The sequence below is a fragment of the Macaca nemestrina genome, chromosome 14, assembly GCF_043159975.1.
Source record: "Macaca nemestrina isolate mMacNem1 chromosome 14, mMacNem.hap1, whole genome shotgun sequence".
Lineage (NCBI taxonomy): Eukaryota > Metazoa > Chordata > Mammalia > Primates > Cercopithecidae > Macaca > Macaca nemestrina.
The window spans coordinates 45478420-45504697 of NC_092138.1; the positions used below are offsets into that span (position 1 = coordinate 45478420).

At 36.4% G+C, this 26278-nt stretch overlaps 1 protein-coding gene across 8 annotated transcripts in view; it reads left to right on the top strand.

Moving 5' to 3' along the window:
* The window catches only part of LOC105489083 (coiled-coil domain containing 171), a 395301-nt gene that overhangs the window by 57275 nt on the left and 311748 nt on the right, over nt 1-26278 (top strand). For 7 of the 8 annotated variants that reach the window (XR_011612600.1, XR_011612601.1, XM_071077821.1 and 4 more), the window contains exons 7-8: nt 310-456; nt 22753-22845. Coding sequence is in view for 6 of the 8 variants with exons in the window: in XM_071077821.1 (XP_070933922.1) it covers nt 310-456; nt 22753-22845 (240 nt within the window). In the remaining 2 variants the exon portion in view is untranslated. The remainder of the gene's footprint in view (nt 1-309; nt 457-22752; nt 22846-26278) is intronic. The other variant, XM_071077822.1, reaches the window with a different exon arrangement.

Genomic DNA, 26278 nt, shown 5'->3' on the forward strand with positions numbered 1-26278 from the left:
TATTGAACTACAGCATTACATAAATACCTTCAGAGGTCAGTTAAACTAATATAACTTCGTTATATGCTATAAGAGTTTCCATTGTAATATTAATCAGAGTTTTTGAACTGTAAAACTTCAGTAGTGCTTTTAAACACATGGACATTCTGAAACACTGATGGAAAATATCTAGGCCTCTTTTGCTTATATAAATTAACCTATTATTATGGTTGAAGCACAGATTTAGTTACTCCCTGTCTTCTATTGGAGTGACTCTTAGTCATTGATGGCTTATAAACTTTATTGATGCAAAAATGAATTATTTTCCAGGAGCAAGATACTGCTGTACAAAATATGCATAAGAAAGTAGAAAAATTAGAAACAGAACATATGGACTGCTCTGACCTTTTACGGCGACAAACAAGTGAACTTGAATTTAGCACTCAACGAGAGGAACGCCTTAGAAAAGAATTTGAGGTACATTTTCTTATTCTTTAATATATATGTGTACAAACTTTCATACACACACACACACACACACACACACACACACACGCACGCACGTATGTAAAACCCATTCCGTGATTTAAGGTTGGAGAGTTTTACTCTGTGATAATATATAAAACTAATTTTAGGAATACCTGTTTATAATGTATATTTGGCTTCTTTGAAAACTTTTGTATCTGAGTATTTTGTGTTTTGCCCTAGTTTAAAAAAATCTGTTCGCTTTTGAACAATTGACTCTCGTGAAATATTTGGGAAGTTTGAGAGTAATTGTTTACATTGTTAGGTTGAGTAAGCAATGCAGGAAAAGTTTTGGTGTACATAAGTTCTAAATGATAAAAGTGATATTACATTTTAATTTTGTAGTTTGAATCATGTATGGTTATGTGGAATGATTTTCAGATGAGACTTTACTTGGGAAAGGAGCATCAATTTAAGGATGAAAAATAGGATTTTTATTAGTGAATGATACTGAAAATAACTTTAATCTTAAGAGAAATCTAATTGATTTGTTAGTTCATCTTTTTAACATTTTTCTTTGCTTTGTGGGAAATGAAATATTTAAACAGATAAAGAAGTTTTGTCCTAAATATAATTTATAATCTTTATTAGGCAAATGAAAGGAAGAGTATTTAATGGTAAAGTGCTAGAGTTAACACTTACTAAACTCACTGTGTCACCTAACATTGTTAAGAACAGCAATAAGGATTATAACTTTTGGGAGGAAGGAAGTGTGATTCCTAGTATTTTTAGATGATATGTACATAAAATGAATAGTAAAATCAGCTTTAAAATTATCAACGCTAGTAAAAACATTCAATAAGGAGGCTAGGCAGAAAATAACATATGACAATTTTTTAAAAACTAATTCATTCTTTTTTATTACACTTTAAGTTCTAGGGTACATGTGCACAATGTTCAGGTTTGTTACATATGTATACACGTGCCATGTTGGTGTGCTGCACCCATTAACTTGTCATTTACATTAGGTATATCTTCTAATGCTATCCTTCACCAGTCCCACGACAGGTCCCGGTGTGTGATGTTCCCCATCCTGTGTCCAAGTGTTCTCATTGTTCCATTCCCACGTATGAGTGAGAATATGTGGTGTTTGGTTTTCTGTCCTTGTGATAGTTTGCTCATAGTAATGGTTTCCAGCTTCATTCATGTCCCTACAAAGGATATGAACTCATCCTTTTTTCTGGCTGCATAGTATTCCATGGTATATATCTGCCACATTTTCTTAATCAAGTCTATCATTGATGGACATTTGGATTGGTTCCAAGTCTTTGCTCTTGTGAATAGTGCCACAATAAACATACGTGTGCATGTGTCTTTATAGTAGCATGATTTATAATCCTTTGGGTATATACCCAGTAACGGGATGGCTGGGTCAAATGGTATTTCTAGTTCTAGATCCTTGAGGAATCACCACACTGTCTTCCACAATGGTTGAACTAGTTTACAGTCCCACCAACAGTGTAAAAGTGTTCCTATTTCTCCACATCCTCTCCAGCACCTGTTGTTTCCTGACGTTTTAATGATCGCCATTCTAACTGGTGTGAGATGGTATCTCATTGTGGTTTTGATTTGCATTTCTCTGATGGCCAGTGATGATGAGCATTTTTTCATGTGTCTGTTGGCTGTATGAATGTCTTCTTTTGAGAAGTGTCTGTTCATATCCTTTGCCCACTTTTTGTTGGGGTTGTTTGATTTTTTTCTTGTAAATTTAAGTTCTTTGTAGATTCTGTATATTAGCCCTTTGTCAGATGGATAGATTGTAAAAATTTTCTCCCATTCTGTAGGTTGCCTGTTCACTCTGATGGTAGGTTCTTTTGCTGTGCAGAAGCTCTTTAGTTTAATTAGATCCCATTTGTCAATTTTGGCTTTTGTTGCCATTGCTTTTTGTGTTTTAGTCATGGAGTCCTTGCCAATGCCTATGTCTTGAATGGGATTGCCTAGGTTTTCTTCTAGGGTTTTTATGGTTTTAGGTCTAACATTTAAGTCTTTAATCCATCTTGAATTAATTTTTGTATAAGGTATAAGGAAGGGATCCAGTTTCAGCTTTCTGCATATGGCTAGCCAGTTTTCCCAACACCATTTATTAAATAGGAAATCCTTTCCCCATTTCTTGTTTTTGTCAGGTTTGTCAAAGATCCGATGGTTGTAGATGTGTGGTATTATTTCTGAGGGCTCTGTTCTGTTCCATTGGTCTATATCTCTGTTTTGGTACCAGTACCATGCTGTTTTGGTTACTGTATCCTTATAGTATAGTTTGAAGTCAGGTAGCGTGATACCTCCAGCTTTGTTATTTTTGCTTAGGATTGTCTTGGCTATGCGGGCTCTTTTTGGTTCCATATGAAATTTAAAGTAGTTTTTTCCAATCCTATGAAGAAAGCCAGTGATAGCTTGATGGGGATAGCATGTCATCTATAGATTACTTTGGGCAGTATGACCATTTTCATGATATTGATTCTTCCTATCCATGAACATGGAATGTTCTTCCATTTGTTAATGTCCTCTCTTATTTCCTTGAGCAGTGGTTTGTAGTTCTCCTTGAAAAAGTCCTTCACATCCCTTGTAAGTTGGATTCCTAGGTATTTTATTCTCTTTGAAGCAATTGTGAATAGGAGTTCACTCATGATTTGGCTCTCTGTTTGTCTGTTATTGATTTTGTATCCTGAGACTTTGCTGAAGTTTCTTATCAGCTTAAGGCGATTTTGGGCTGAGACGATGGGGTTTTCTAAATATACAATCATGTCATCTGCAAACAGGGACAATTTGACTTCCTCTTTTCCCTAATTGAATACCCTTTATTTCTTTCTCCTACCTGATTGCCCTGGCCAGAACTTCCAACACTATGTTGAACAGGAGTGGTGAGAGAGGGCATCCCTGTCTTGTGCCAGTTTTCAAAGTGAATTTTTCCACTTTCTGCTCACATACCTAGTTTATTGATATATCCCATCCATACCTAGTTTATTGAGAGTTTTTAGCATGAAGCGCTATTGAATTTTGTCGAAGGCCTTTTCTGCATCTCTTGAGATAATCATGTGGTTTTGTCTTTGGTTCTGTTTATATGATGGATTACGTTTATTGATTTGTGTATGTTGAGCCAGCCTTGCATCCCAGGGATGAAGCCAACTTGATAATGCTGGATAAGCTTTTTGATGTGCTGCTGGATTCGTTTGCCAGTATTTTATTGAGGATTTTTGCATCTATAGATAGATAGATAGATAGATGGGAGGAGAATATTAAGGGAACTAGTTTGTTTGGTTATGGAGGCTAAAACCCATAACAGGCCATCTGTAAGCTGGAGACTCTGGGATGCCAGTAGCATAGCTGAGTTCAAGTCTGAAAAACTCAGAACCAGGGGAGTCAATGGTGTAATTTTCAGCCTGAGGCAGAAGGCTTGAGAACCTTGGGTGCCACTGGTGTAAGACCTGGAGCCTCAAGGACAGAGATCCTTGAGTTCTGATGTCCAAGGGCAGGAGGAGGAAAGTGTCTGTGCTCCAGGGGAGAGAGTGGGGAGAGAGAGGTGAGGAAAGAGGGAGAGAGAGAGAGGAGGAGAGAGAGGAAGCGGTGAGAAGATAGAGGGGGAGAGAGAGAGAAAATTATTTTCTCTCCTTTTTTGTTCTATCCAGGCCCCCAGTCATCAGTTGGATGGTGCTTGCCTATGGTGAGGGCAGATCTTCCCTACTAAGTTCACTGGCGCAGATGCCAATCTTCTCTGGAAACACCCCTCACAGATACACCCACAAGTAATGGAAAGAGTGCCTTACCAGTTCTTTAGGTATTCCGTAATCTAGTCAGATTGATACCTAAAATTAACTGTTGCTGCAGACTTTTAATGAAACTGAATTGAAAAGCCAGGAGTAGAGTTGTAGATATTATATAACAATTTAACATATTAAGGTATCTTTTTAAATTAGTAAGGAGAGGAAATACTATTCCAGTGACCTAGAGGGCCCCCGCCGCCTGCCCCCTCCAGTTGTCCTGCCTTTCTGGACTGAGCCCGTGTACATTTTACATGTATTGATTGATGTCTTTTGTCTCCCTAAAATATATAAAACCAAGCTGTAGCCTGACACATACATGGCACATGTTCTCAGGATCTCCTGGGGCTGTCACAGGCCATTGGTCACTCATATTTGGCTTAGAATAAATCTCTTCAAATATTTTACAGAGTTTGACTGTTTTTGTTTTTGTTGACAGTATTAGGGTAGATGTAATTGCACTGAATATAGATTTTTAAGTTGAAAGTCATTTTCTCTTGGAATTTGAAGGCCTTGCCTCTATTTTCTTCTGTTGTTACTGTGAGGCCTTATGCTATTCTGGTTTGTATTCTTTCTTTGTGACCCTTTTCTCACTCTCTTCCTCTCCAAAAATGCTCTTGATCCTCTGTTTTTAGAATATATTTTCATTATGGAAAACTTTAAATGTATGTAGAAGTAGACAGAATAATATAATGAACCTAATATCCATGACCAGCTTCAACAATGATCAATTTATGAACAATTATGATTTCCAAAAATAAAGGTTCCTTTATTTAAAGTTGCATTATCAATATCACATATAAATTGTTTAATGATAATTACTGAATATAGTCAAATATCCAGACATTATTCAAATTTTAAATTATCTCATAAATGGCATAAATATTATGTATGTTTACAGTTTGATTCTGCATCTCAATTAGGTCTACATGTCTATATGTCTGTTAGTCTCTTTCAATCTACAAGTTCTCCATCTATATCTTTCCTTTTTTCCTTGTAGTATGTTTTTGAACACACCAAATTATTTGTGCTATTGAGTTCCCACTGGTTGTAAAATTTCAGAACATCAGAGATAACAATGTTCCTTAGAATAGATCTTTTTTTACTTAGTGTGCAGGACACGCGTTTGCCATTTTAGCCAGGAAACCCAGTGTCCTTCATGTTCAGGAATTCTCTTGTGTTATTTCTTCAGCATATCCTCCTCAGTCTTTTTTTCTGTTCTTTATTTCTGAGACTTTTATTATTCAAGTGTTAGACCACTGAATTGATATTTTACTCTTTTCTTAACTTTTTCCTTTCTCTTTGTCTTTTTGTTGTTGTTGATGCTTCTTGGGAGATTTGTTTGACTTCACTTTCTAATCTTCTAATTGAATATTTCCTTTTTTCTTTTTAATTTCTGAGAGCTTGTTCTCTACCATTTTTGTACTATCCTGTTCCTATATTTTGACTGCAGTATTCGTTTATTCAGTAAATATTTATTGGAGTGGCAGGCACATTTCTGGGTCATAGAGGTATAGCAGAGAACAAAGAAAAGCCTCTTTCCTCCTTTTTTGTTTTTGAGACAGAGTCTCGCTTTGTCACCCAGGCTGGCGTGCAGTGGTGATCTCGGCTCACTGTGACCTCTAGTTCAAGTGATTTTCCTGCTTTAGCCTCCTGAGTAGGTGGAATTACAGGCATGCGCCACCACGCCTGGCTAATTTTTTGTATTTTTAGTAGGGACGGGGTTTTGCCATGTTGCCCAGGCTGGTCTTGAACTCCTGGCCTCTAGTGATCAGCCTGCCTTGGTCCCCAAAGTGGTGGGATAACAGACGTGAGCCACTGCACCCAGCCGAAAGCATCTTCCTTCTCGAAGCTGACATTCTAGTCAGGAGGAATCGCGTATTAAATAGAACAATGTGTAGTGTGTTAGTTGGTGGTAATTCTGTAAAGAATAATAAAGCCGTCCAGGGGAGTTAATGAGTAATAGGGTAGGATGGTTACCTGTTTGTATTGGTGGTCATGGAAGGCTAACTTGATAAGGTGGCATTTGAGCTGAGACCTGAAGGGAGGAAGGGATTGAACCGTATGGATATCCCAAGAAAAAGCATTCTAGGTAGAAGGAATAGAAAGTGCAAGACCATGGGTTGCAAGTGTACTTTTAATATGTGAGGAACAGCAAGTAGGCCTTTGTAACTGGAATAGAATGAGCAAGAGAGAGACTAGTAGAATGTGTAGAATGGTAGACAGATCGTGCAGAATTTGGAAGGTCTTTTGTAGTTCATTGTTAGAACTCTGGTTTTTATCTGAGAAAGCTTTTGGAAAGTTTCGAGCAGAGGAGTGGTATGCCTTTTCTCATTTATGTTTTAAAAGCATTATTCTGGACACTCTTTGGATAATAGATTATAAAAGACAGTTTTGGAGACTATTAAAATAATCTAGTTGACAGATTTTAGTGTTTTAGACAAAGTAGTAGTAGAGGAGGGTCTCTCTTGCAAAAATATATCCAAATTTGAACATCTCCTCTACTACTGCCTTGTAGTAGATGATGTAGTAGAGATGGTCTAATTTGGATGTATTTTTGCAAGATAGAACCCACAGAAATTGCTGATTAATTGGACCTGAATTATGAGAGAAAAAGAGGGAGTAAAGGATAATGCCAAAGGTTTTGGCTTGAGCAGATAAGAGAATGGCATTTCCATTTACTGAACTCGTAAATAATAGAAGCGGAGTAAGTTTGGGAGAGGTCAGGAGTTTGGTTTTAGATATGTTAAATTTGACGTTCCTTTTAGACATTAAAGAGGAGATAGTAATTCTTTTATTTCTACAAAGGGATGTCTGCTAGTTTCAGGTTTGATGGTTATAAAATGGAAGAAGGAAATGGAGGAAGAATCTGGTTATCATGCTGTTTAGTATGCAGACATCCCCCTGGTTTCGGTCTGGCGCACCCCTCTTCCTGTCTCTCCATGTGTATTTCTGTGTTCAGCTTCTGGTTCAGATTTATGTTCTTCAGATAATAAACCTTTGTGTGAGGACTAGGGTAGGGTATTTGTTGGCTACTTGGGGTAAGGGTGGATGCCTTGAGGTCTAACTTCTTATAGCGATGAGTAAAAAAAAAACTTTATTGAGATGTAATTTGTATATTATAAATTTGTCCATTTAAAGTGTACAATGCAGTGGTTTTTAGTGTATTCACAGCATTGTGCAACCATCACCATAATAAATTTTGGAACATTTTCATCACCCAATAAGAAACTCTACTCATTAGCCATCACTTTCCTATTCCCCTTTCCTCTCAGCCCTAAGCAACCACTACTTTCTGTCTTTATAGATTTGCCTATTCTAGACATTCCTTACAAGTGGAACTACAATATATGGTCTTTTGTGACTGACTTCTTTCACTTAGCATAATGCTTTCAAGGTTTATCCATTTTGCAGCATGTATTAGTGCTTCATTCTTTTTTATGCCTGAATGATATTCTGTTGTGTAACATGTAATATATATTTTGTGTCTCTGTCCATCAGTTGATGGACATTTGTGTTTGTATTTGTCAGGGTTCTCTAAAGGGACAGAACTAATAGCATATATGTATGTGTATATGTATATGTGAAGGGGAGTTTGTTTGGAGAAGCGACTTACATGATCGCAAGGTGAAGTCCCACAATAGGCCGTCTGCAAGTTGAGGAGCAAGGAAGTCAGTCCAAGTCTCAAAATCTCAAAAGTAGGTAAGCCAGCAGTGCAGCCTTCAGTCTGTGGTCAAAGGCCTGAGAGCCCCTTTTCATCATTTTATGTGCTTATTAGCCATTTGTATATCTTCTTTGGAGAAATAGCTATTTAGACCCTTGTCCTTTTTAAAAATGGATTATTTGTACTGTATATATATAAATCACGGTGTACGTCCAAGAGTCTAAAAATTGAAGAACTTGGAGTCTGATGTTCCAGGGCAGGAAGCATCCAGCACGGAGAAAGATGAAGGCTGGAACACTCAGCAAGTCTCCTTGTTCCACTTTCTTCTGCCTGCTTTATTCTAGCCATGCTGTTGTATAATATATTAGCTGATTAGATGGTGTCCACCCAGACTGAGGGTGGGTCTGCCTCTCCCACTCCACTGACTCAAATGTTAATTTCCTGTGGCAACACCTTCACAGACACACCTAGGAACATTACATCCTTCAGTCCAATCAAGTTGACACTCAGTATTAACCATCACAGTGTTGTTTCCACTTTTTCAGCCATAATGAATAATGCCACCATGAACATTCATGTACAGGTTTTTGTGTGGATATGTTTTCAGTTGTCTTTATTATATATCTAGGAGAGGAATTGCTGGGTCACATGGTAACTATGTGGTTAACATTTTGAGGAACTGTCAGGTTGTTTTGTACAGTGGCAGCACCATTTTACATTCTCACCGGCAAGGTATAAGGGTTCTAGTTTCTCTAGATCCTCATCAACAGCTGTTATTGTCATTCTTTTAAATTATAACCACTGTAGTAGGTGTGAAATGGTACCTCATTGTGGTTTTGATTTGCATTCTCTGATGATTGATGATGTTGAATATCATTTTATGTGCTTATTAGCCATTCATGTATCTTCTTTGGAGAAATAGCTAGTTAGACCCTTGTCCTTTTGAAAAATGGATTATTTGTACTGTATATATATAAGATGCTAACAATGGAGGAAACTGGGTATGGAGTATGTAGATGGACTTAACAACAGAAATGCCAAATATGAACCTGGCAAAGATAAAATTCCTCATACTCTAACCACACATGGTTTATTTTTTACAAGATTAGAGAAGGAATAAAAATATGAAATTATATTCGAAATAATATTTTAACTTATTTTTTTCTTGTGCTGACCATCTTTTTAGGCCAGTAAATTCAGGATTTCATTATATTTTATATCATTTTTAATACTATGGCTTGCAGATGGCTTACTAAAAAAGGATGAGGGGGCAGGAGCTGTGACTGATGCCTGTAATCCCAGCACTTTGGGAGACAAAGGTGGGCAGATCACTTGAGACCAGGAGTTCAAGACCAGCCTGGGCAACATGGTGAAACATCATCCCTACAAAAAATACGAAACTTAGCCAAATGTGGTGGAGTGTGCCTGTAGTCCCAGCTCCTTGGGGGGCTGAGGTGGGACGATTACTTGAACCTGGGGAAGTTGAGGCTGCACTGAGCTGTGATCGTGCTACTGTACTCTAGCCTGGGCAACAAAGTGAGACCCTGCCTCAAAAACAAACAAACGAACAAAAATTAGGATAGAGTTAATGTTCTGAATATTAGAATTTAAAAGGTCACTTAGAAGTCACTTAAGGATGCTAGAAAATTCTATCATCACTAAAAACATTTTATTAATTGTGTTATAGTTGTGAGGCTGTACTATGTAATAACGACTTTTTTGTTGGTAGGGTTCTTGGTAAGGCAGTTTTGACTCACTTAAGAAAATATCGGCTGGGCGTGGTGGCTTCTGCCTGCAATCCCAGTGCTTTGGGAGGCTGAGGTGGGTTTATCATTTGAGGTCAGGAGTTTGAGACCAGCCTGGCCAACATGGTGAAATCCCATCTCTATTAAAAATACAAAAATTAGCCAGGCGTGGTGGCACTCGCCTGTAATCCCAGCTGCTCTGGAGTCTGAGGCAGGAAAATCGCTTGAACCTGGGAGGTGGAGGCTTCTCTGAGCCGAGATTGTGCCTCTGTACTCCAGCCTGGGTGACAGAGCAAGACTCTATCTCAAAAACAAAACAAAACAAAAAACAATAAAACACACACAAAATAGAAAATATCTAATACCTAAACTTTAAGGTGTGGTTGTGCACAACCCAGTATTGACTTTTTTTCTGTAAAATACTTAATTTCCTTAATATCTGTTTTTATTGGTTGATGTTATAGGTATAATATTATTTTAGACTAGTTTTGTTTTTACTCTATGTTTTTTTATTCCCTGCTGTGTAAATACTTTTGATAATACCAGGTCTCTGCTTTTGGAGAACTTGCAACTTTGAAGGTAGTCTAGATAGTCTTTATTTTTCTTCTATTTACAAGAATTTTACAAGTGGAGAGATTTAGTCTTCTAACTTACCTATGATTTCTCATATATAGATTCTTTTTAAAAGCTTTGCTTTATGTTATATATTATATGTTGTATATTAGTTAGTGTATTTTGTATTGGCTGTTTGACCACATAGTGACATAATGAACAAGAAGTTACATTTCTGGAGAGCGTTTTATGTTAGTTTTACACTCAATTACGGAGACAATCACTACCAGTAATACTAAGTACTTAAGTATTTGTCAGTGGTATTTTTACAAGAATTAAGCTAAGATGGGATAATAATAATAAAGAGGAAAGTTGTTAAAATTTTAATTTAATAAAGTACATTATTTAATATCAGCAATATCAAACTAAAGCAACTAATAAAATAGACATTTAGCCTAATGAATGTTCTTAATTCTAGTGAAGCTTTTTAACATTTGCATTTCTTGAAAGGTGATTTTTTTATGTGCCTGAGCCAAAGAAGTTTTTATATGTATGAAACATATGTATTAAATAATTTCAGAATCTTATAAGGTTTATATCACTGTGTCTTAATCATCTTAACATGGATCAATGCTTTCTTAGATTAAAAAAAAAGCAAACTCCCAATCCAATTTTATAAATGCAGTACTGGATACCATAGAATCAAGGGAAAAGTGAACTGGAAAAAGAAATATCCATGGCTTTTATAAACCTCTTTACAACTAGAGGAGTTTATTATCATGGGAAATAAGCTTAACTCAATAAGAAAAGAGAAAAGAGAAGATGCAAACCTAATTCTGAGGGAACTGAAGAATCTTCTGAAGATTATGGTAGAGAGAGAACACTCTTTGCAAATAAATTCTGAATTGCTTCTGTCAGTCATATTCTATATTACAGTAACATAAAAAAGGGCAGAAGTAGCATCTTTCTCTAAATGTGTACTACCTTCAAGTGAAAAAGGAAAAGAAAATTGTATTTTACCTTTCATAATTGTTGATAAAGACCACCTTGTATGATTCGTCTTTTTAAAGCCATCATGTGTTTGTAGGAATCATTTTCAAAGGTCCATTTGTGTAGATTACTGACTATAAAATAGGGAAGTGATGAAATCACCTGTGTTATGCAGTCGTAGGTATTGCACATTTAAGTGCAGCATTTTATGTTCATCATAAAATTTAAGATTGGAACTTCAGTTAAAAATTTGGTAAATACTAAAGTTTTTGTTGCCCTAAAAGGTAGAGATAATTTTTAAAGAAGGTAAATTAGTTTATTATCATGTTATTTAGAATTTGCAAACACAAATTCTGTTCCTGATGTTTCTTATTTTTGTTATCTGTGGGTTTTTTGATTATACCTAGAAGTAATAAAAGTTTTTCTTCATTAAACTCTTTTATAATATGTGTGGTATACTTCATTTCTTGCTGAATAAAAAAATTACGGGGATCTCCAGTTTATTTCTGTTGTCAGCCTATTGCCCTCATATATCCCTTCTGAAACCGTTAAGGCTCTGTTACCATCCTCAGTGACTTTAACTTTGAATTTTCTACCGTCAGAACTGCATAGTTAACCACAATCAAGATGACTGGCACAGAGAGCTCTGAATCTTTGTATGTTCTGTGCTTTATATGAGCCTGTTTATGTAAAATAATCTAGGGGATTCTGGAAAACAAGTATGTTTTAGCCATTAATAAAACAGTTACAGATGAATTGTAGTTCAGAGAAGTAAGTAGAAGGAATATCCGTTAGCGACAAATCAATTTTTGTCTACAACACAGGTCTTTTGCTTACTTAGAATGGAAATGCTTATAGATGTGTCAGGACCCATTTTGGCCTTTGGGCCAAAGACCTAGTATGGCATCTGGCATATAGTAGTTTCTCTATAAATGTTCCATTCTGCTTTTTAGTTGACCTATATAGTAAAATAAGTATCAATGAGAGCATCATGAAAACTTATTCATTTGTTTTTAATAATCTTTTAAGTGTTTTTATGCAGTCGCATTTGTTTAATGGGATTGAATATAAATGTAAAGTGTTTAGACTTCTGTGAGGGTAGAATAAAGTGGATAGGACTTCCTGACCAATTCACTTCCAAGACTAATTGGACTTCCTTCCTGTTCTCTTTTACATGGTAGTTCCCATGTTCTGAGTAACAAAGCAGCATTAATTTTGCCTCTGAGTTGTTTTTCTAATGTACTGTGCTGGCCACGTGGAAAGTAGGAGAGCTACTTAAAAACACCACCTTCAAATTAGAATGCCTTATTAAGATTTAAAATATTATGTATCATACGAGGCCTCTTTTGTAGAATATATCATGTTATTGTAAAAGTCAAATGAGAAAATACACGAGACCTCTTTGAAAACTGTAGCATATTAATATTTAACTCTAGGCATAATCTCCTCAGTGACATTGATGTAAATACACTCTCTCATGTAGAAGTGACATTAGAAATATAAATGCTTACATTTACATATAAAAGCCAACATTAAAGGTCAGACTAATTGAATAATATTATTGCTTCTTAAGATGTTAGATTACAATAAAGATGATAAATAGTAAAGGGCCTATAGACAGTTCTTAATTATGACCCTTCAATGTATGACTCTAGTGATTAAGTGATATAATATTGTGATGCCTGTTTTACAAATGTTTATCAAATACTTGGAGACTGTGACCCTTTGAGGCATCTTTTTTGGTGATAAAAATCCTTTGAGACCTTCTGTTTAAGGGCTCAAAAGATAGTATTTACAAGTATACCCCCCTTCCCTGCCCAGGTAAAGAATAAGTGTTATAGTTAAATATTAACATGCATGTAGTAAAATATTAACAGCTATTAAAATGTAACAAAATAAAATATACTTAGCATTAAAATAAACATTATAGAATTAATCAGTCTATGATGATTCAGTCCCTTGGAATCATCTTTTTGTACATGGATTATTACTGTATTTATTACTTATGAAAACATCTATTAATGGGAATTATTAGATGATAAAATCTGGAAAAATGAACAATCATGTTCTATTTACACAAGTTATTGATATATTTGGGGTAAACTTTGTGCAACTAATTAGGAAACTGTAATATATAACACACTCCTGAGGAAATCATTAACTAGTATGTACTCGTGATAATTCATCCCATTTTTCTTGATGTCTGTTTTAGTGGACTAAATTTCATATCTAAGTTTTTCTGCTTGACTGATTTTTTTTTTTTTTTTGAGATGGAGTCTCGCTCTGCTGCCCAGGCTGGAGTACAGTGGCCGGATCTCAGCTCACTGCAAGCTCCGCCTCCCGGGTTTACGCCATTCTCCTGCCTCAGCCTCCCGAGTAGCTGGGACTACAGGCGTCCGCTACCTCGCCCAGCTAGTTTTTTGTATTTTTAGTAGAGATGGGGTTTCACGGTGTTAGCCAGGATGGTCTCGATCTCCTGACCTCGTGATCCGCCTGTCTCGGCCTCCCAAAGTGCTGGGATTACAGGCTTGAGCCACCTCGCCCGGCCTTGGTTGACTGATTATTTTAAGTTCATCAGATCCTCTAAGCTGGATGTATTTGGGGATAAAAGAATGTAGTAGAAACGGTTTTGTTTACTCAGTCTTTCAGCAGATTTATTGTACACATATGTTTTCATAACTTGTGAAACTTTTGGAAGAGGCCCATAGAAGCCATAGAACCAAATGTGATGTGGAGAACAGCTGGATATGTTTGGTTAGTTCTGCTGCTGAATTGGAGTCTTCATCTCATGCCTGGTTTATAATAAAGTAACATGTATCAAACAGTTGGATAGGAGACATTCTTCTCTATATTGCCCTCTTCAAAGACTGAGAACTCACTTTTCTTAAGTGTACTAGATGATCTAATTGGGCTTAATATGATTTAGTGAGAGAGAGATTACACCAAAAAGAGGTCGATTAACACCTACTATTTACTAAAATAAAAATCTCTTGGCAGTACATAGCTGTAGGAAAGGACATGGCAATCAGCTTATAAATGACAAAATATGTGATAATTTTGTGTTACGTACAGAACTGTTGTTTGGCTAGGCGTGGTGGCTCACGCCTGTAATCCCAGCACTTTTGGAGGCCAAGGTGGGCGGATCACTTGAGGTCAAGAGTTCAAGATCAGCCTGACCAACATGACGAAACCCCATCTCTACCAAAAATACAAAAAGTAGCTGGGCATGGTGGTGTGTGTGCTTGTAGTCCCAGCTACTCAGGAGGCTGAGGCAGGAGAATCTCTTGAAACCAGGAGGTGGAGGTTGCAGTGAGCTGAGATTGCACCACCGCACTCCAGCCTGGGTAACAGAGTGAGACTCTGTCTCAAAAAAAAAAAAAAAAAAAAAAAAGGACTGTTGTTCATAGTGTACAGTACATAGTACAGTGTAATACCTGTGTTATAGGCAAACATATATATAGTTAAATTAGCCTGTAGTATATATATAAATATATATACATATATATATGCATTTTAACCAGAATTTTGTTCTGCTTTCTGCCCTTTCTTTGTTGATTACGTTAGGATTGAATGCCTGTGACACAGTTTATGAATGTTACACTAGTTCTCTTAGGTGGTATTGGAAAAAATTATTTTGAGCAGCATGTTGATGTTCCTCTGGCACCCTCTGCTGGATTTGAGAATTAATTCATTGGACTAGAAGATTTAAAAAAATTATTGAGAGGTTTAAATTTAATTACGTCTATCAACAAACTCCTCTTGGAAAGAGTTTGTTTAAAGATTTGAAGATTTTTTGCTGTCCTCACTGAGTAATTGATAGTTTCCGTAATAATAAGCATCTTATAATTTTCTGACATTTCATTTAAAGTGAGAAGCTGTGAAAATAACTACGTGATCTCCAGTTGATTATTTCGACCCCCTGTGTTTTACTCTAAGCAGGAAAAACAGAACTTCTTGATTTTTGGAGTGAAAACCAGATCATTAATTAACTAATTAATATATATACAAGAAGTGAAAACTTGAATTGTTGATTCATTACAGAATCACTGAATATTCTGCATTTTAACAAAATATATGACTATCATTTTGATAGAGAAACATATATGCTTTTTGGAATCTGAGAAAATATTTTAACATTGTTATCCTGGTTTCTTTTCTCTCTGTGCCCTTTACTTGCTTTTTAAAAAATTTTTATTTCCATAGGTTTTTGGGAAACAAGTGGTGTTTGGTTACATGAGTAAGTTCTTTAGTGGTGGTTTGTGAGTTTTGTTCCTTTACTAGCTTTTAAAATCATTTATTCTCAATCCTATGGGCTATTTCCTTGTGATAGGCTGGACTTTTTTCTGACTTACAGAAACTAAAATGAGTATACTGGGTACTGAGAAAACTGACTTCAGTTCTTTAAGGGCAAGAACTTTATCCTGTGGAGTGTAAGTTTTTTTAAAGAAAAAATTAGCATTGGGCCCCCTTAGGATAATGCTCATTCTGGTGTGGGCTAAACATAAGAATTTCTCTGCTACAGTATGCATCATGCTTTGTACCTACAACTTCTGGGGGACCCTTGTTCTAGGGATTCAAAGTCAGCATTTAGAAATAACTTTTTTTCCACAATGAGAATCAGAAGCTTAAGTTGGGAGCTGTCCCTTCCGGACATTCAAGTCAGAGATTCTTTATTTTTTAATTAAGATATAGTTCACATATCATAAAACTCACCCTTTAAAAGTATACAATTCAATGCTTTTAATATATTCACTACACTATGCAACTATTACCACTATCTAATTCCAGAGCATTTTCATCACCCCACTAAGAAACTTCATATTCATTAGCAATTACTGCCCTTTCTGTCTCTTCTTCTCCCCTATCCTCCTGCAACCACTTAATATACTTTTTGTCTCCGGATTTGCATCTTTTGGACAGTTCTTATAAATGAAATCATACAGGATGTGGTCTTTTGTATTTGACTTCTTTTACTCTTTTATATATGTCTTCAAGGTTAATCCATGGTATCACATTTATTGGTACTTCATTCCGTTTTCTTGCTGGATAATATTCCATTGTATGGATTCACAACATCTTGTTTGTTCATTCATCGGTTGATGGACATTTGGGTGCATTCCACCTTTGGCTATTCTGAAAAATGCTGCTATAAACTTTTGTGCATAATTTTTTGAACCTATTTTCATTTCTCTTGGGTAAATATATGGGACTGGAATTGCTGGGTCATATGGTAACTCTATGTTTAATTTTTTTGAGCAGCTGCCAAGCTGTTTTCCACAGCAGCCAAACCATTTTACGTTCGTATGAGTAATATATGAGGTTTTCAGGTTTTCCAATATTTTTCCAATATTTTCTGTTATTTAAATTATAGCCATCTAGTGGGTGTGAAGGTATCTCTTCGTGTTTTTAATTTTCATTTCCCCAATGACTAATAGTGTTGAGCATCATTTCATGTAGTTATTGGTCATTTACATATCTTTTTTAGACAAACATCTAAGTCCTATACTCATATTTTGAGTTGTCTTTTTATCGTATGAGTTCTTTTTTTATTCTGTATACTAGACCATGCTCAGATATATGATTTGTAAGTATATTTTTCCCATTCTTTAGGTTATCTTTTCATTTTCCTAATAAAGTCCTTTGATACACATAAGTTTTTTGTCTTTTAGTTTTAATTTTATATTGTTACATAAAATGTATACATATTTATGGGGTTCATGTGATATTTTGTTATGTGCATAGAATGAAATTATCAAGTCAGTAGTTAGGCTGTCCATCATCTTGAACATTGATCATTTCTATGTGTTGGGAATATTTCAAGATCTCTCTTCCAGCTATTTTGAAATATACAATACATTGTTGTTAACTATAGTCATCCTACTCTGCTGTCGAACGTTAGAACTTATTCCTTCTATCTAACTGTATGTTTGTACCCATTAGTCAATCTCTCTGCCCTGCCACCCACACCCCGACACCCTTTCCAGCCTCTGATAACTATCCTAACTATCATTCTACTCTCTACCTCCTTGAGACTAACTTTTAAAATTATATATATATATTATATATGTATTTTTTTTTTTTTCTTTGAGATGAAGTCTCAGTCTGTCACCCAGGCTGGAGTGTAGTGGCACGATCTCCACTCACTGCACCTTCTGCCTCCCGGGTTCAAGTGATTCTCCTGCCTCAGCCTCCTGAGTAGCTGGGATTACAGGTGCCTGCCACAGGGCCCAGCTAATTTTTGTATTTTTAGTAGAGACGGGGTTTCACCATGTTGGCCAGGCTGGTCTTGAACTCCTGACCTCAGGTGATCCACTCGCCTTGGCCTCCCAAAGTGCTGGGATTACAGGTGTGAGCCACCGCACCTGGCCTATACTTTTTTTTTTTTATTTAATAGAGATGGGGTCTCACTTTTTTATAGAGATTTTGCTCAGACTGGTCTTGAACTCCTAAGCTCAAGCAATCCTCTCACCTTAACCTTCCAAAGTGCTAGGATTACAGGCATGAGCCTCCATGCCCAGCTGAGATTAACTTTTTTAGCTCTCACATATGAGTGAGAACATGTGGTATTTGTTTTTCTGTACCTGGCTTATTTTACTTAACATAATGACCTCTAGTTCCATTCATATTGCTGCACACGACAGGACTTCATTCTTTTTTTATGGCCAACTAGTATTCCATTGTGTGCATATATAACCCACTTTCTTAATTCATTTGTTGATGGATACATAAGTTGATTCCGTATCTTTGCTATTTTGAATAGTGTTGTGATAAGTTTTTAATGTTATTTATTTATTTATTTATTTATTTATTTATGCATGCTTGTGCTTTACTATCTAAGAATCCATTGCCAAATCTAAGGTCATGAAGGTTTTTGGGTTTTTTTTTGAGACAGGGTCTTGCTTTGTTGCCCAGGCTGGAGTGCAGTGGCATGATCTCAGCTCACTGAAGTCTCAACCTCCTGGACCCAAGCCTTCCTTTCCACTTTAGCCTCCCAAGTAGCTGGGACCATAAGTGTCCCTCACCACACCTGGCTAATTTTGTTTGTTTTTTTGTAGAGGCAAGGTTTCACTGTGTTGCCTAGACTATGAAGATTTACCCCTATGTTTTCTTCTAAGAGTTTTATGGTTTTTAGCTCATATATTTAGGTCATTGATCCATTTAGAATTTATTTTTGTATATGATATGAGGTATGGGATCCAAATTTATTCTTTTGCCTACGTATATCCAATTGTCTCAACATTATTTAATGAAAAGAATCTTTTCCATTGAGTAGTCATGGCACCATTGTCAAAAATAAATTGACCACCCAATCATGAGTTTATTTCTGGACTGTCAGTTCCTTTCAGTGGATCTATATGAATCTATATGTCTATCCTTTTGCTGGTACCACATTGTTTTGATTATTGTAGCTTTTTTTTTTTTTTTGAGACAGAGTCTGGCTCTGTCATCCAGGTTGAAGTACAGTGGCTCAGTCTTTGCTTACTGCAACCTTTGCCTCCCAGGCTCAAGCCATTCTCTCACCTTAAGCCTCCCTTGTAGCTGGGATTGTAGGTGGCCAACACCACACTTGGCTAATTTTTGTTTTTTCTTTTTGTTTTGATAGAGACAGGGTTTCACCATGTTGCCCAGGCTGGTCTTGAACTCCTGGGCTCAACCTGTCTGCCGGCCTCAGCCTCCCAAAATGCTGGAGTTACAGGCATGAGCCACCATGCTCGACTGATCACTGAAGCTTTGTAGTGAGATTTGCATTTATGACATATGTCTTCCATCTTTACTCTTCTTTTTCAAGATTGTCATGTTAACGTTTTGAGAAGTCTTTAGTAAGGAAAATTGTTTGGTTTTAATCTTGTGTTTCTCACATGCTTCTGATGATGAAATTGCTTTTTTATATAATAGCTAACAACATCCTGTGGAACTGGTATTCTCTGGAAACATTTTTTGAGAAGGGTGGGAAAAAAGTGACTATGCGGGGAATATTTTATCACGTCAGCAATATAGATAGGAATAGATTGAGTTAAACTCCCCCTTCCCATTTACTTTTTCTGTTTAGTCATGAAATAATTCATTCTAATGTTTTTTTGTTGTTGTCATTGTCAAAATATTAAACTTATAATTTTTTAGACAGGGTCTCATTCCTGTTGCCTGGGTTGGAGTGCAGTGGCACGATGACAGCTCACTGCAGCCTTGACTTCCTGGGCTCAAGAGATCCTCCCACCTCAGCCTCCCAAGTAGGTGGGACTACAGGTGCGCACCACAATGCCTGACTAATTTTTGTATTTTTTTTTGTTTGTAGAGTTGGGGCTTCATCATGTTGCCCAGGCTGGCCTTGGGCTCCTGGGCTCAAGTGATCTGCCCGAGTTGGCCTTCCGAAGTGCAGGGATTACAAGTGTGAGCCACTGTGCCTGGCCTAATTTTGTTAATTGGGTAAATAATGATACCATTGCCATACTTCCCCCTTAACCTTAATAATTTTGCTTTTGTTGTTTAAAAAATGTTTCTCAATATGGAAAATTTCACACATACATGAAAGTAGAAAGAATATTGCAGTGAACCCCCATGTGCCTATCATTTAGCTTCAACAGTTATCAGCTTATGACCAATCTTATTTTATGAACACCAACCCTCACCCCTAACTCCTGGGTTGATTATTTAAAACCATATCTAGACATTATATAGTTTCATCCCTGAACACTTTAGTATGTATTTTTTAAAAGATAAGGGTTTATTTTATTTATTAATTAAAAAAATTTATTTAGTTAATTTTTTTGTAGACATGGAATCTTTCTCTGTTGCCCAGGCTGGTCTCAAACTCTTGGCCCCAAGCAGTCCTCAGCTTCCCAAAGTGATGGGGGCCACTGTGCCTGGCCCAAAGATAGGGGTTTAAAAAAATACTAATCATTATCACACCTAAAAAAGTAATAATAATTCCTTAGTTACATCAAATATCCAAATGTCCTCATTTACTGGTTTTCAGGGTGTTTTGAGTCTTCAGATAAAACTGTGAATATTTACTAGTTTCACCTTTCAGCAGAATGCCTGTTATTTTTAAATACTCAAGTAGCGTAAGTTATAAATGTCAGATTTTACTCAAAGTATTATTTTATCCTTTGGATTTAAATTATCTTGAGACCCAAAAGGATCATATTTGGAATTATTGCTTCCTGTAAAAAAAAACAAAACTATTTTCTAGTATAATAGCTCATTAAGAAATATTTTTAATAGGTTGTAGAATCTAAATAAAGCAAATAGTTCATTGTAAAAGAATATTTTGTGCATTTCATGTTTGCAAAACACAGAGTGATTATATCCCAAAGCAGGATTATTCCATGACTGTGAAGGCTGTCAGAACTAGGTGCATCTACAAAGGCCTCTAGAGAAGAAGGGATGTTTGTGTTTATGCTCTGCATTATGATAATCATTATGGGAATGATTTGCCCAGAAAGAAGTATAGTCATTTCTTAGTTATTCATAGACTGCTTGATTAGTTTGTGGATTATTCAGTTTTTATTTATACTTCTTTTCATTGTGATCCATTACCATCTTTGTCTGTAAACAAAAAGAAATGGTGGAAGAGAAGGAAAATCAGATTAATCAAGTTGAACATTTAAAAAAACTTGGCTTAGGCAAAATGGTTTAGTTAATATAATAAATACTAATTTATTTTTTTTCCCACATTTCATCTAGGAAGGGAAAGCAAATTAGTAATGCCTTTCTCTGTCCCCATTGAACTGCCCCATTGACAGACAGGACTCTAGGCATGACTTTTCTTTGCTACCGTTATCTTGAGCCATGCTGGGTGTTCCCATAGTTCTGTTTTTCTACCCCCAACAGATTGTTGGTCATGACCAATTCTCTCTTTGGGGCTAGTAATCCGCTACTTCCCAGGGTTGCATTTTCTCAACAGAAATTGTATTCAAAAATAAAGATCTTGACTTCTGCTCTGGCCAGAAACTGACTCTTGCCTGAGAAACTGATAAATTAGACTTCATCATATGGAAATTTTGCTTTGCTTTGCAAGTGATACTGTTAAGAGAATGAAAAGACAGGACGTAGACTGGGAGAAAATATTTGAAAATCATATATCTAACAAAGGACATGTTTTCAGATTGTATAATGAACTTTTTAAAGCTCAGTAATATGAAAATAAACAGCCCAATTAAAAAATGGTGAAAATATTTGAACATATACTTCATCAAAGAAGATACACAGTTGGCAAATAGGTACATGAAAAGATGCTCAGTGTCATTAGTCATTGGGGAAATGCAAATTAAAACTAAAATGAGGTAACTACTACATGCCTATTTGATTGTCTGTAAAACCTCAAGAAACCAAAAACAAAAAATGATCATGCCAAGTGTTGGTGAGGATGTGGAACAAAGGAAAATTTCATATATTGCTGTTAGGAATGTAAGTTGGCACTGTCACTTTGGAAAACAGTGTGGCAGTTTCTTAAAATATTCAATATGGCTGGGTCCGGTGGCTCACGCCTGTAGTCCCAGCACTTTGGGAGGCCGAGGCGGGCGGATCATGAGGTCAGGAGATTGAGACCATCCTGGCTAACACAGTGAAATCCCATCTCTACTAAAAATACAAAAAATTAGCCGGGCGTGGTGGCGGGTGCCTGTAGTCCCAGCTACTCAGCAGGCTGAGGCAGGAGAATGGTGTGAACCTGGGAGGCAGAGCTTGCAGTGAGCCTAGATGGCGCCACTGCACTCCAACCTAGGCGACAGAGCGAGACTCGTCTCAAAAAAAAGAAAAGAAAAAAAAAAATTCAATATGCACCTATCATTTGACCCATTCATTGCATTCTTCATTGTTTACCCCAGAGAAATGAAAGTATGTGTCTTTACAAAGTCTTGCTCGCAAATGCTCATAGTAGTTTTATTTGTAATTGCCTAAACTGGAAACAACTCAAATGTCCATCAGTAGGTGAACAGATAAACCAGTTGTGGTCTATTAACAAAATGGAACAATATTTAACAATGAGAATGAATGAACTGTTGATGCATACAACCACATGGATAGGTGTCAAAATAATTATGTAAGGGGAAAGAAGCCCGGCAATAGAAAGCATAATATATGATTCAGTTTATATACAACTCCAGAAAATACGAACTGCTCTATAGTGACAAAAAGTAGATTCGTGATTACTTGGATATGTGGTGGGGTGGTGAGGGCTGGAGGAAGGCATTACCAAGAGACATAAGGTATCTTTTAAGAGTGATGGAAATGTTTCCTATATTGATTGTCGCAGTGATTTAATGGATGTGTACGTGTTTGTGTGTGTGTATAAAAATTTATCAAAAAGTATATTTTCACTGTGTGTAGCTTATTATATATAAGTTATACCTCAATAAAGTGTAAAGAAAAAAAAGCAAGCTCTGGCACATTCTTCCTGAGTGTGAATTTTACATTGCGTTCTTGCAAAGAAAAAGAAATGAGGCTGCAGGTCCACTAATCTAAAGTGTTAATTATCATTCTGGACTGTAGTGATCCATATCTTCTTTAAATACCAATGTTCATGAATTTAAACTTTTGTTTTCAGGCAACTACTCTTAGAGTGAGGAAATTAGAAGAAAACATTGAAGCAGAAAGAGCAGCGCATTTGGAATCAAAATTTAATTCTGAAATTATTCAGGTAAAATGTAAACAAATATTTTGGCCTGCATTTTCTTAATTTGTGTTACAACAGCTGGGAAAAACAGCACTATGTTCAGAGAACTAAGGTGTGCATTGAGAATGGGTCACATATTATGATGACACTCATTATTGTATATAAGGTTAGCATACAGTTGAGATATACTACCTTAGTGGAGGAGTTGGCACACTACAGCCTACCAGGTCTCACCCACTGTCTGTTCTTGTGAAGTTTTGTCTTGTCCATAGCTGCTTTTGTGCTACAGTGACAGAGTGGAGTAGTAGTGACAGAGAACTTATCTGGCAGTCTACAAAGAAATTTGCGGATTAGAGTGTCCTTTTTCCCAACAGCTGTGGGATGAATTTCTTTTTGAGAACATTGAAAAAACATGCATGTTATTTATTGAGTGCATATCCTATGCATATCACTGTATTAAGAGCTGAAGGTGTAAAGATGAATGAACTCCTTTTGTAACTTACATTTCGTTACCAGAGATACTAAATATCTATCTCCAGATATATAGATGCTTACATAGATATACAAAATACTGAAATACAATGGGAATATAATAAAGAAAAGGATTAAATCTGGGAGGGGAATTAAATGGAGGCCTCCTAAGGAAACTATCCTTTTTGCTATGCCTTAGAGAATGAGAAGGAATTTCTTTTTTTTTTTTTTTTTTTTTTTTGAGACGGAGTCTTGCTCTGTAGCCCGGGCTGGAGTGCAGTGGCCGGATCTCAGCTCACTGCAAGCTCCGCCTCCCGGGTTTAGGCCATTCTCCTGCCTCAGCCTCCGGAGTAGCTGGGACTACAGGCGCCCGCCACCTCGCCCGGCTAGTTTTTTGTATTTTTAGTAGAGACGGGGTTTCACGGTGTTAGCCAGGATGGTCTCGATCTCCTGACCTCGTGATCCGCCCGTCTCGGCCTCCCAAAGTGCTGGGATTACAGGCTTGAGCCACCGCGCCCGGCCATGAGAAGGAATTTCTAAGAGAAGTGAGAGCAGAACATTTTATTAGGGGTTGGCACACTACTGCCCATGGGCCAAGTCTAACCTGCAGCCTGTTTCTGTAAAGTTTTATTAGAAGATAGCCACGCCCATTTGTTTACATATTGTTTATGGCTGCTTGTCGAGACAGACCTATGGTCCACAAAAACTAAAATATTTACTCTGTGGCCCTTTACAGAAAATGTTTACTGACCACTGTTCTAAACAACTGCTTGGATAAAGCCACTAAATAAGAATGTACTTGTTTCCTTTTGAGAAATACTTGCATTGTTGAGTGGTAGAGCTTTGGGAAAAGTTTGGAGATAATGGTGGAAAGGCATGATGAAGACTAATTATGAAAGTCTTTTTTCATGCTAAGAAACTTAGACTTATTTTGAAAGCAGTGGAAAGCCACTGCAGCTTTTGGGACACACAGATATGAAATCTAAGTTTAAGAAAATGGCTCTGGTACCATATTGGTAGATAAAGGAAGGGAGTGGAGATAGGAGACTGGTTGAAGAGATGATGAACACCTGAATCAAGGCAATAACTGTAGCAATGGAAAGAAGGGCTCCTGTGTCAGAATAATAGTCCCTCAAAGATGTCCACATCTGTCCTTATCCTCAGAACCTGTGAATATGTTACCTTACATGGCAGATAGGACTTTGCAGATGTGATTTATTTGAGGATCTTGAGATGGGAGTTTGTCCCAGTTTATCTAATTGAGACTGATGTAATCATAAGAGTCCTGGCAGGAGGGTCACAGTCAGAGACAGAGATGTGATGACAGAAGCAGAGATCAGAGTAGGCCACGATGAGCCCAGGAATGTGGGTGGCCTCTAGAAATTGGAAAAGGCAAGATAAGATTTCTTCCCTAGAGTCTCCAGAAGGAATGGAGCCTTGCTGACACTGTGACTTTAGCACCAGAAGACCCATTTCAGACTTCTGATAGACTGTAAGATAATACATTTATGTCATTTTAAGTTGCCAGTTTATGGTAATTGGTAATAGCAGTGATTGGAAAGATACAGGGGACAAACTGAGAATGCATGATTTTAGGTAACAAATTTGCATTGTGAGGGGAAGAGCAATAGAAGAGAACACCAAGGTCTGCAATATGTGTGAAAGTAGGCAGATGCAGTTGACTGTCAAACTCTGAAGTCTGAAGAGAGACAATGGTAAGTTTTGAACATGTTGACTTTGAGGAGTAGTTTAGAGGTTCATAGTGCCCTTTGAGGATATGGTCATGCAAAGTCACCTGAACAATGTACATTTACTCTTGTCATTCTGCTTTTTTGTGAACAGTTCCTTTCTTTATATTCTCTGAAGCACCTGCTGGTAGCTTATCTTGGATCAGCCAGTTTCCCAGTGTTAGGAAAGTTAAGGAAATTAGGTAGGAGGAGATTTGTTGGAACTGCTACTTTTTTGATTTTAATATTTAATAGACAATTATGACTTTTTGCTTAAATGTTTTCTCAGCATTTTGATAATATGCTTTAAAATCTAATATGGTATTTTTTTATGCTTCTGTTAAAGAGATTAATTTTAATGAAGATTATATACCTATAATAGTATTTTTGTTTGCTTAAATCTAGGAAGGTAGAAAGTATCTTTATGAACTTAGATTCTCAGTATAAACTGTTATGATATTCTTATTTCATGTTATTTAGCTGGCCAGTACGTTTGAGCACTACTTTGTGAACAAATGTAATAGACTGTATGAAAATAAAATATATACACTTATTTCCAGAAGAAAAAGTAGTTTTAAGCTTATTTGGCTTTAGCAAGTTTGAAAATCATCTCACTTTATTTGTGCTCTTGAATTTCATATCAAGGAGGATGGTGGGATTGCCAAAATCAGTAAATGAAAAGTAGCTTTAAGCAGATAGATTAAAACTAATTTAGACTTTAAAAAGTTATTGCCTTGATTTAGGTGTTTATTATCTCTTCACCCAACCTCCTATCACCACTCCCTTACTTTATTTGCCAGTGTTAGTTACCAGAGTTATTTTTCTAAAACTTAGATTTGATATCTACATCAAAAGCTACTTATATTAAAAGCTACTGCTTTTAATATGTCTAAGTTACTTAATTTACATTTTAAAAGACTTAGACTTTTTTCCTATCTTATTTTAATTAATACAATTTATAGTGTTTTACCTTCTTGTTTAAATAACTCCTAATGCAAGATGCAACTATATTTGTAAAGATTTTGATTAAAATTTATGTTTTTACTTTTGTCTTTAATGAAATGTTCTTTTTACCTAAAATTCTCAGATCCTTATATTCGAGCATGTCTGCTAAAGCAAACTTGTATACTTTTCTTTAAGATCAGGTCCCCAGAATGGCATCAATAAGTAATAAGACTGAAGTTTTCTTTTTCTTTTCTTTTCTTTTCTTTTTTTTGTTTCTTTTTATGATTTCAGCTTTTATTTTAGATTCTGGGGGT